General features: G+C 37.3%; 1 protein-coding gene across 1 annotated transcript in view; it reads right to left on the bottom strand.

Annotated features, from left to right (window-relative positions):
- Positions 1-209: 209 nt before the first annotated feature.
- The window catches only part of LOC102862819 (putative dimethylaniline monooxygenase [N-oxide-forming] 6-like), a 48,306-nt gene continuing 36,075 nt past the window's right edge, over positions 210-12,440 (bottom strand). The window contains exon 8 of the mRNA XM_006887463.1: positions 210-555. Within this exon, the coding sequence (XP_006887525.1) occupies positions 210-555 (346 nt within the window). The remainder of the gene's footprint in view (positions 556-12,440) is intronic.

Genomic DNA, 12,440 nt, shown 5'->3' with positions numbered 1-12,440 from the left:
ATCAGCGTGTGAAAACCTTTTGGAATACGGATTTTTGTCAGCAAGAGATAGGATATTTTTTGTTGTTGTTGTTCAGACTTTGGACCAGGACTTATTTTTACTCGTTTTTACAGGACTTCATTGGATGAAGGAAAAGAGAAATCATGAGTTGATATATTTAAACTAAGCTATTAATTGTCTGACTAAGTTCAGAGACCTATAAGATTTTCTCATTGATAAAATATAAGCAAAATGGCCAGCAGGAGCACTGGTAATGAAAACATTTTAAGCAAATTGAAAAAGGGATGAGGTCTTCGAGCTTCACTGATGGCTCTTGTCCTGGTTGGTTTCACTGTTCTATCCCATTGGGTCAGGATAGCATTTCTGGCCCCATCCCATTTTCCTGGTCCCATTAGTCTAAACTGGTAGGGGCTGCAAGGGCCGAAGTACACCTCCAGGGCTAGCTGGGGATCAGTCAGGAAGAGCCATGGGATGTTTGGCTTGGCTCCTATGAAGGAGCCCAGCTCATCCATGTATGTGATATAATCTGTCTGCAACGTCTGGCTCTGGCCAAACCTGAGAGGAAAAAAAACCATAATGGGATTAGTGTCACAGAAGCAAAGTAAGCACTGATTTCTTATCTTTTATTACAGAAAGTAAAGTTTTCATTTTCACTCTGGTAAATATCCTGAACCCCCTGGTTTTGTACAAAATTTAATTTGGCGTTTGTGTTCTTTGGTTGTGAGAGAACTATTTCTTTCTCCCAGTTTGAAGACATTTTAGGTTCTTGCCCCTAACCAAGTAGCCTGGATTGAATTGACCTTAGGGATTCAAGATGACTAACTAACTTAGTTTACTCCTTAACATAGGGCATTGTTTAGGAACTTCTCAGTGTTACTTTTAAAAATATTGATATGCCTAAAATTCCATTTATGTATAATCTTAAAATGGTTGAGATTTATGAACATAAATAGTTTTATATTTTTAGTCAGATTAGGCTGTTTTTCTTTTTAGGAACCATAGGGAGTAGCCTGTATTTTAAATAATGAGATTAACATTTGCTGTTGTTGTTATGTACCAACAAATTGCCTGCAACTCATAATGACCCTATGTACAGCAGCTCTGAAGTCTGCCCTGTCTTGAGCCGGTCTCACTGACTTCTACACACCTGCCCCCACTGCCCTAGTTACTGTATCAATCCAAATGTTAGTATGTGGGGGTGCCTGTCTCACTCAGAGTCCTGTGAACTGGATGAAGTAGTGCAGGTGAGGTACTTGTTGAAATGTGAAATCCAGTGGTCCAGTGCTTCTTTGTAGAGTCAGTGATGTTTTTGTTATTAGGTACCATCGAGTTGAGTATGACCTATAGTAATCATATGAACATATCTGAACCTTGTCTTATCCTGTGCCATCCCCAATGTCTGGACACATTTCAGCCCATTGCAGCAGTCACCACGTCAATCAGTTGAGGATCTTTCACTCCTTTGCTAATCTTCTACCTTTTCAAGCATCATGTCACTTTCCAAGGACTAGCCCCTCCAAGCAACATGCTTGAAGCATATGAGGGGAAGCCTCATCATTGTTGCCTCCAAAGAGTACTCTGGCTGCACCCTGTCCAAGACATTCTTGTTTGTTCTTTTGGCCATCCATGGGATGCTCTTTTCCAACACTACAAGTTAAAGACATCAATTCTTCTTATGTCATCCTTATTTATTGTCCAGCTTTCAGATGCATATCAAGTGATTGAAAAAGACCATGGCTTGAATCATATGCACCTTAGTCCTCAAACTGACATCATTACTTCTAAATAATTTGGAGAGGTCCCTAACATCAGACTTTGCTAGTGCGATACATCTCTTGATTTTCAAGATAATCTTAAGACTAGGTTTGATGCATTGAACACTAATGATTGAAGGCTAGATGAGTTATGAAATTATATCAAGGGTATTATACATGAAGAAAGCAGAAGGTCATTACAAAGACATTACAAAGAGGAGAAAGAAAAATCTGAAATCGATATCAGAAGAGACTCTAAAAATTGCAAGAGAGTGTCAAGAAACCAAAACAAAAAAAATCATGGCAATGTAAAAGAGCTGAACAGAAGATTTCAAAGGGCAGCTTGAGAAGACAAAGGAAGGTATTATAATGGAATGCACAAAAAGATGGAATTGGAGAATAAAAATGGAAGAACTTGCTCTGCACTTTTTAAGATGAAATAACTGAAAAACAAATTTAAGCCTCGAGTTGCAATATTGAAAGATGCTATAGGCAATATATTGAATGACCCAGAAAGTATTGGAGGAAGACGGAGGGAATACACAGAGTCACTGTACTAGAAAGAATTGATTGGCACTGAAAAATTTTAGAAAATATCAAATAAGCAGTAGACAAGAGTAATGAAGAAATAAATGGAAGCTGCATTGAAGGCCTTGGCAAAAAAATAAGGCCCCAGGAATCAATGGGATACCAATTGACTTGTTTCAGTTAACAGATGCAGCTCTGGATGTGCTTACCAATTTATGCTAGGAAATTTGGAGGACGGCTGTTTGTTAATGGATTGGATGATGTCCATATTTGTTCTTATTCCCAAGAAAGGTGGTCTAACTGAAAGTAGAAACTATCAAACAATATCATTAATATCACATGCAAGCAAAATACTGGTGAAGATTATTAAAAATGAATAGAACAGTACATAGATAAGGAAGTACCAGAAGTTCAAGCAGGATTTAGAAGAGGCGGAGGCACCAGTGATACCATTGTTGATGTCAAATGGATCCTGGATGAAAGTAAAGAATACCAGAAGAAGATCTATTTGTGCTTTATTACCTATGCAAAGGCATTTGACTGTGTGGATCATAACAAGTTATGGTTGACATTAAGAAGAATGGGCATCGCAGAGCATTTAATTGTGCATGTTAAACCTGTATCTAGACCATGAGGTTGTTGTGTGAACAGAGCAAGGGAACACAACATGGATTAATATTAAGATAAAATGTTTTATTCTCTCTCCATATTGATTCAATCTGTATGCTGAGCAAATTATTTGAGAGCTAGGCTCTATGGAGGAATGTGGCATCAGGATAGGAGGGAGACTCATCAATAATATGCGTTATACAGATGACACAACCTTTGCTTGCTGAGAAGCACTTGAAGCAGATCAAAGAATAATACCTTCAATATGCATTGCATCTCAATGTCAAGAAAACAAAGATTGTGATGTTGTTGTTATGTGCTGTTGAGTCACCTGTGACTCATAACGGCCCTATGTACAAAAGCTCTGAATCCTGCCCTATCCTGAGCGAGTCTCACTGACCCCAACACACCTACTCTCATTGCCCTAGTTACTGTATCAATCCATCTCATCTGGGGCTTCCTCTCCTGCACTGTCCTCCACCCTTCTGAGTATGATGTTCTTCAAGGATTGGTCACTTCTGGCCACATACCCAAAGTAGTGTGATAGAGCTTCAAAATCCTAGCCTCCAAGGAGAAACTTAGTTTCACCCTCTCCAAGAAAGAGTTACTTGTTCTCTTGGAAGTCTGTGGTATGTTCAAGACTCTTCTCCAGCACCACAACTCAAAGCCATCAATTCTTCTTGTAATCCTTAGGCATTGTTCAAGTCTCTGAAGCATAGCAAATAATTATGAAGACCATGTCCTGGATCAGGTGCACTTTAGTCTCCAGAGTGACATTGTTGCTTCTGAGTACTCTGGAGAGGTCCCTGGAAGCAGATTTACCTAATGCAATTTGTCTTTGATTTCCTGACTGTTGGTGATAGAGGGAGAAATGATTGAAACTGGCAACAACTTCATCTTACTCTTATTCACAATTAACTCCCTGGTCTAAGCATCCAGGAAATCAGGAGACATACCAAACTAGTCAATGATAACCTTGGGGTATTCACTGTGTGCCATGTTAGAGGCTTGAAAGAGAAAAGAAACTCCTATACAGTTTATATTCCTTCAACTGTGCTAATCATTCTTTCAACAGATTTTTAAGATGTTATGAAAAATATTTACTTTCACAGAAATAGTTATCATGAAAAAGTACACTTAAATATTCAAGTCTAGCCATTTAAATGATTTTCTGCAAATCCAATTTATGTTGTACTTGAAATACATATTTGGATGAATCAGAAGTAGATACTCTTTTAGCAGAAAATGTTTCTGAATATTTAATTAAAATCTCTCTTTATGCCTTTCTGTTCATTGAGAGCTAGATGAAGTAATTTCTTCATAAATGTTTATTTCTTTTCCAGTTATTTGTCCATTCCTCCTAGCACACTTCTGCCAAATGTCTCAATGCATATTCACATATTGTCATATGCAGGGAGCTCTGGTGGCCTAATTTGTAGGAAGTGGCCCTGCTAACTGTCAAGGGAATAATGCTATAGTGTACAAGAATTTGCTAGTGATTAGCTTATTGGTTGACTAAGAGAAAAATAATGAACAGTTATTGAGCATTTGAATTTCATTCTTCAGCTGGTGTTATCACAAGATAATTGATGCCATTACTTTGTTTCCATCCAGCTGATACGTTAATGTACTAAGGAAATCTTTAGAGCAGCTTTTGAACCCTTATGACAATTTAATAGGATATTTGGTTGCATAGTTTATGACTTTATACTGTTAAATGAAGGGTCACCAGTTGGAATCCACTAGAGCTCCAAGGAAGAAAGATTCCTCCTGTTAAGATTGCAGTCATAGAAACATGATGGAGTGGCCCCATGAATTGGAGTTAGTTCAACAGTAGTGCGATTAGAAAAACATTTTGTATTAGATAATTTTGTTTGTTTATTTTGAAGGGCTGCCTGTGTACTGTAGAATATTTAGCATCATTCTTGTTGGCCTAGTTATAAGACACTGCAATCTCAAAGACATGTGGTTCAAATCCACCAGCTGCTCTGTGGGAAAAGGATGGGCGGTCTCCTCCAGTGCAATTAACTGACTCTGAAAGCCCACTGGAGAGTCAACTATGGGTCTGTTCCAACTCACATGCACATAACTACACCACCGAGCAAGTAGTGCTCCCTTGTTGTGACAACAAAAATGTGTCTAGCTCACTGCTCTCAAGTGAATTACAACTGATAGCAGTTGGCATTTTCAGGCTGTACATCTTTATGGGAGGAGAATTCTCATCTTTAAGTTCTTGGCAGTTAAGCCACCACCAATCTTCCAGTTATGAGAGGGAAAGAAAAAAAATCACCCTCATTTTTGAATCATTGCTGTAGAGATATACTGAGTAAGTGTTCTCAGGTGCCTTCCAGGTCTCTATGATTCATAGTTACCCTCTGAACAATATACTTTATCATAATACTTTGCTTTGTCTTCCCATGCTGCCTTTTGAAATCTTCTGTTCATCTCCTTAACTTCTTGATTTCTTCCCTTTGCTTTGGCTTCTCGGCATTTCAATACAATAGTCAGAGTCTCATCTGACATCCATCTTGGTCTTTTCTTTCTCCTCTGTCTTTGCAGTGACTGTTTGTATTCTTCATAAATCATGATAGATTTGAAAAATTTGAAGTTGTCAATGATTTCATTTTACTTGAGTCCACAATTAATACCCAAGAAATCAAAAGACCTTTATAATTAACTAACTTGAACTCATAGACATATACAGGGTCATGCACTCTAAAAAAAATCCATATACATTTTTCTCTAGTGTGTGTGAATAATTTTCTAAAATAGATCATAGGTTGTCACAAAGCAAGCCTCCATAAATTAAGAACATTTAAATACTACAAAACATTTTCTCAAAACACAGTGCAATAAAATTAGAAATCAGCAAGAGGATAAAGAAGAAAAAGCAATGCATCTGGGAGCTAAATAGCACCCTATTTGAACATTATTGTGTAGTCGTTGTTGTTCTTTGTCATTAAGTTGACAATGAATCATAGTGACCCTATAAAAATGGCTCTGGAACACCTGCCCTCATTTCTACAGTCACTGTGCCAGTACATCTCATCCAGGGCCGTCCTCTTCTACACTGACCATCTACCCTTCCAAGCATGATGTTCTTCTTCAGACTGGTCCCTCCTGGTGACATGCCCAAAGTAAGTGGATAGAGCTTCATAATCCTTGCCTACAAGAGTGATCGGGTTTCACTCTCTCCAAGAACAGACCTGTTCATTTTTTTGGCTCTCTACAGTATGTTCAATACTCTTCTCCACACCTCAACTCAAAGGTATTGATTGATTCTTCTTTTGTCATCCTTAGTCATTATTTAGCTTGCAGATGCATGACAAGCAATTGAGAAGACCATAGCCTGGATCAGGTGCGCCTTAGTCTCTAAACTGACATTTTTGCTCTTTGGCAATCTGGAGAGGTCTTGACAGTAGATTTCCCCAACATAACTCCTCTTTTGATTTCCTGTGAGTGCTGGTGCCAAGAACATTGACTGTGAATCCAAGCAATACAAAATAATTATCAACCTCAATCCTTTGTCCTTATATCATGACACTTAATATTAACCCTCTGGTGAAGATTTCGTTTTTTTGATGTTGTGATGTGATCCATATTGAAGACTGCAGTCTTTAATCTCTTGTGATCTCCTGTAGGAAATGCTTCAACACATCCTCAATGTTGGTGAGCAAAGTTGTGCCATTTGCATAACTCAGGTTGTTGATGAGTCTTTCTCCAATCCTGATGCCACATTCTTCTTCATAAAGTCTAGCCTCCATTCAGATGGCTAACAAACACATGAAGAAATGCTCAAAATCCCTAGCCCTAAGAGAGATGCAAATTAAAACAACTATGAGATATCATCTCACCCCAGTCAAAATAGCAAAATTTAACAGAACAGCAAGCAACAAATGCTGGCGAGGTTGTGGAGAAACTGGAACCCTGATTCACTGTTGGTGGGAGTGTAAAATGGTGCAACCCCTGTGGAAAGCAGTATGGCGCTTTCTCAAAAAGTTGCAAATAGAGATACCATTTGACCCAGCAATTCCACTACTGGGAATATACCCTGAAGAGACCATAGCTGACATCCAAGCAGATATATGCACACCCATGTTTATTGCAGCTTTGTTCACAATAGCAAGGAGTTGGAAACAACCTAAGTGCCCATCAACAAACGAATGGCTAGAGAAGCTGTGGTATATTCGCACAATGGAATACTATGCTGCATTAAAAAACAAGGAACTCATGCAATATTATTCAAAATGGTTGACTCTGGAGAACATTATGCTGAGTGAAATATCCCAGTCACAAAAGGACAAATATTACATGATGCCACTGTTGTAGAATGGGACTGTCCTTGGGGTTGGGGAGAGACTGAGTAAGATGGGTTCAATAATGTATACTGCACTGAAACAGAGGAGGGAGAGAACCGTTTAAAAGAGAGATATAACTGGGTATTTCTGTCATCACAGGAGACTAGAGCGAGGGCTACATGGTGGAGGGGACCTGGGTGAGGGTTTGTAAAACAATGAAAGAATCTTTTCTTTTACTTTTCCATAATTTTTGGACTCATGTACTTATAACTTGTTAGTCAAATTTGTGTCTTCTAGGTTGCAACACCCCCATGATACATCTTCAAGGATATGAACATGTACGGCCAAGCACAATCAATAAGAGTGCATCTAAATTCCAAAATCAATCTCCATAATAGTCTATGTGTTTCCTACTGCCAAAGGGGCCCTTTAGAGTAGTGAGAGAAGATCTTCACCCTGAAACGCACAGCGTCCCTTTTCAGCAGGAAGTAGCTAAGAGAATACGCCATCCCCTTTTCCTTATGACTCAGGGTGGAGTGATAGGGAATGGCAAAGGATACACTGACAAAGAAGATTAATCAGAACTGGCTTTGACAAGCACTGTGGCATTTGGACAAGATCGAACTGGGAGGAGGGTAGAGAGAATAGTGCAACAATGAATGAGTGGAAGCCCAAAATCTCTGTAAATGTTTATGAAAATTAATAAAATATAGTTATAGAAAAAAATTAAAGTCAAGCCTCCTGAGTGATGTGTTCTGCATGTAGATTGAAAAGGTCTAGAGAAGTGATACATCCCTGATATACTCTTTTTTAAATTTTGAACCATGTAGTGTTCCATTGTGCTGTTTGGATAACAGCTTTCTGGTATAGATACAGGTTTCACATGAGCACAATGATGTGATTCCCTTTCCATTCTCAGTCTTCTTATAGTTAGCCACAGTTGATACCAACAATGATATCTCTAGTTCCTCTTTTAAACCCTACTTATAGTGAATGTAGTGTTCTAGTTGCTTTTTAAAATAATCTTCAGTGATGTTTTGTTTGCATGTGATAGTAGGAATATTGTTTAATAATTTGAACATTCTATAGAATATAGTTGTTGTTGTTATTATGTGCCATCGAGTCACTTGTGACTCATAGCGACACTATGTGCAAGAGCCCTACATGCCATTCTATCCTGTAGAATATAGTAGAAGAAATAAACTCAGAAATAAAAAGTTTCTTTACACGATTTTGGGCTTTAACTTTAAATCTCTGATCCACCCTGAGTTGATTTTTGTGTATGATGTGAGATGTAGATTCTGCTTCTGCTTTCTGCAGGCCTAGCCTATGGTATAAATAGCTGGAAAATGCTGCCAAAAGGTGCACAACAGGAGAGGCTAATATGATGAAGAGGACTTTTTAAAGAATAAGTCCTTGTGTGCATCAAAAACTTTTCCAATTGGGTGATAAGAAAACCTACTGACTGGGAAAAGCATCTGGAAATACAATCGCAGATAAGAGTTATATCAGAGATTTACAGAATACTACAGGGACTCCATAAGAAAAAGACTGATAACACAATTAAAAATAGGAAGGGACATGAAAAGAGACTTTTCACAGAGGAAAACATCAGATGGCCAACAGACACATGAAGAAATGCTCAAGATCACTAGCAATCAAAAAGATGGAAATCAAAACCATAATGAGATACCATCTCGTCCCAGTAGCAGTTGCAAAGTTTAAAACGATAGCAAATAATAAATGTTTGAGAGGATGTGGAGAGGTTGGAACTCTCATATACTCTTGGTGGGATTGTAAAATGTTACAACCATTCTGGAAGGCAGTTTGGTGTTTCCTCAAAAAGCTGAACATAGGATGTGTGGTGGGAGTGGGGGTATTAATCATGGGGTTGTACAATTGATGGGTGGGAGTTGAGGAAAATGAGAAGAATCTGGCCTGAAAAACAATGTATTAGAATTCTGTAAATAAACTAGTGTAATAATAAAATATTAGATACATGAAAAATAAATATTTGAGGAATGAATAATTCATAATGTCCCTAAAACACACGAAAGAAAATAATAATAATAAATGTCCCTAAAACACATGAGCATAGAGACTTTATATAACCTAGTTAGCTCCGCTCCACTGCTAGGAACATACCCCAAAGACATTAGAGCTGAGACACAAATGGAGATTTATATAAAGATGTCAGGGTGGAGACTAAGGTGCACCTGATCCGGGCTATAGTCTTTGCAATTACGTGCTATGCATCAGAGAGTTGGACAGTTGAATAGGAATGATAGAAAGAGAATTGATGCCCTTGAGCTTTAGTGTTGGAGAAGAGTATTGAATATACCATGGACTGCTAGGAGAACAAACAGGTTTGTCCTGGAGAAGTTGAAGCCGGAATGCTCCTTGGAGTCAAGGATTCTGAGGCTTCATCCAACATACTTTGGGCATGTTGCAAGGAGGGACTGGTCCTTGGAGAGGGACATCATCTTTGGGAGAGTGAGGGACGGCACAGGAGAGGAAGACTCTCGATGAGATGGATCTATTCTGTGATTGGGGTGGTGGGAGTGAGTGTGTTGGAGATGTCGAGCTTGGCACAGGATAGAGCAGCATTTATGGCTCTTGTCCATTGGGTTGCTATGAGTCGCAAGCAAATCGATGACACATAACAACAACAACAACATACAAATTTTGTATATAAGCCAATATAAATTTAAAAAACAGAATAAAAACATTTATTGAAAAAAATAAGAGTGAAAACACAGCTTATCGAAACCTCAGGTATACAGCAGAAGCAGTATTTATAGCTGAGCCACAGAAATAAGGGACCACATCAAAAGGGAGGAAAGAATAAAAATTAACTAATATGAAGCCTCCAATGATCCGAAAGAAAGAATGGCTAACCGATCCTACAACCTAGAAAAGAAGGGAAATTATTAAAAAAAATAAGAGCAGAAATAAATGGAATAAAAACCAGAAAAACAATTGGAACTATGAATACGACCTAAGGTGTTTACTGAAAAGGGTTAATAAAATTGACAGACCAATGACAAATCTAACATGAAAAATATAGAAAAGACACAAATAAAAAATGAATGATTGACATCACAATAGATTCAACTGAAATAAAAAAGATAAAGGAATATTATGAAAAACTATAACAAATATGAAAACCCAGAGGAAATGGATAGATACACAGAAACTCACAGCCTATCTAAAGTGACACACATTGAAGTAGAACACTTGAACACAAAAGAAGAAATTGAGCAGCTCAGATAAATATCTTCCAGTTCTTTCATCTGTTAACAATACAATTGTCATTATCTACCCACTCTTATGGTATTCTCCTTCCAATCACCCATGTCACACATGCTTTATAACAGTGGTGCTATGCAGTATTTGCCATTTTTTGACTGTGATATTTCATTCAGCATGATGTGTTCCAAGGTCCCTCCCCCCCCATGTTGTGTAATGTTTTACAAGTTCGCTGTTTTTCAGTGTTGTGTTGTATTCTATTATATGACTATACCATAATTTTTCTATCCATTCATTTGTTGATGGACACTTATGTTTCTTCCATCTCTTTGCTATTGGAGGTAACACAAATGTCTAGAATGAATATATTATTAGGCATTATATGTACAACAACAGCCCAGAGTAAGAGAGATATCATTGCAAAGAGGACTAGGGGGAGGGAGAGGTAGGTAATTGTAAAAAAATTAATGAATATTAAAATTTTAAAAAGTGAAATGGGGGTGTGGGAAGGGACTGCAAGGGGGTAAAATGTGCAAAAATGAATGAATGAAAATTAAATTCTTTGTAAATGTTTGTTAAAATGAGAATTAAAATAAATAATTTATTTAAAAAATCTTCCAACAAAGAAAAGTCCTAGACCAGATGGCTTTGCCGGCAAATTTTACCAAACACTCAAAGAAGAGCTGTCACCAATTCTACTTATTTTTTTAAAGTAGAAAAAGAGGAAATACTCCCAGACTCATTCTATGAAACAAATCTAACTCTGATATCAAAGCCAAGTAAACACTATCAAGAAGAAAACTATCAAATATATCTCATGATCATAGATGTGAAAATTCTTAACAAAATATTTGCTAATAGAATCCAAAATGTATTAAAAGACCAACACAGCATAATCAAGTAAGATTCATAACAGGGATGCAAGGATGATTTCACATAAGAAAACAATAAATGTAATCCATCACTCAATAAAACAAAAGATAATAACCACTTGATCATCTCAACTGATGCAGAAAAAAGCTTTCAACAAAATCCAAAACGCTTTCCTGATAAAAACACTTGACAAAATAAAAATAGAGGGGAATTTCGTCAACATAATTAGGAGCCTATTCTCTAAGCCAACAGCCAACATCTCCTCAAAGGAGAAAGATTAAAGGCATTCCCCCTGAAAACAGGGACTAGGCATGAGTGCTTAATATCACCATTCCTATTCATTATTTTATTGGAAGTCCTAGCAAGAGCAAGAAAGTAAGAGAAGGAAATAAGAGGCAACCAAATTGGCAAAAAGTAGGTAAAACTATCCTTCTATGCAGATATGATACTATGCTTAGAAAGCTCCAAAGACTCAGCAAGAAAACTGTTAGGTGTAGTTGGCCAATTCAGCAAAGTAGCAGGATACAAGATCAATATACAAAAATCGGTTGGATTTCTCTATAGCAGCAAAGAAAACAAAGAAAAGGAAATAAGCAATAACAATTACAAAAGCTAATTATAAGAAGAAATACTTAGGAACAAATTTACCTAGAGACAAAAGGACTATATAATGAAAATTACAAAAAGCTACTATAAAAAAAAAAGAGAGCCCTAGGTAAATGGAAGAATATACCATATACATGGATAGGAAGACTAAATATTATGAAAATGACAATTTTACTAAGACTAATCTACAGATTCAATGCAATCTCAATGCCATTATTCATTAATATGGATAGAAAATAATATGGATTCAATAACAGAATGGGGGGAAAAATTCTAATTTTATCTGGAAAGGAAAGAGACCCCAAATAAGCAAAGAACTACTGAAAAAGAAAAACAAAATAGAAGGTATGACATTCCCTGTGCACAAAACTTTCTACACATTAAGTAATTTTGTTGTGTCTCACAAAAATGTTCTGTAGGTTTTTTGTGCCTGATACAGGCCATGGTTTTTGCAATCACTTGTTATGCATCAGAGAGTTGGACAATGACTAGGGAGGATAGAAGGAGAATTGATGCCTTTGAG

Source organism: Elephantulus edwardii, unplaced genomic scaffold (genome assembly GCF_000299155.1).
Source record: "Elephantulus edwardii isolate Elephantulus edwardi_28Jun2011 unplaced genomic scaffold, EleEdw1.0 scaffold00057, whole genome shotgun sequence".
Lineage (NCBI taxonomy): Eukaryota > Metazoa > Chordata > Mammalia > Macroscelidea > Macroscelididae > Elephantulus > Elephantulus edwardii.
Note: the sequence above shows the minus strand (reverse complement) of the source record. Positions and strands in the feature narration are given on the sequence as shown.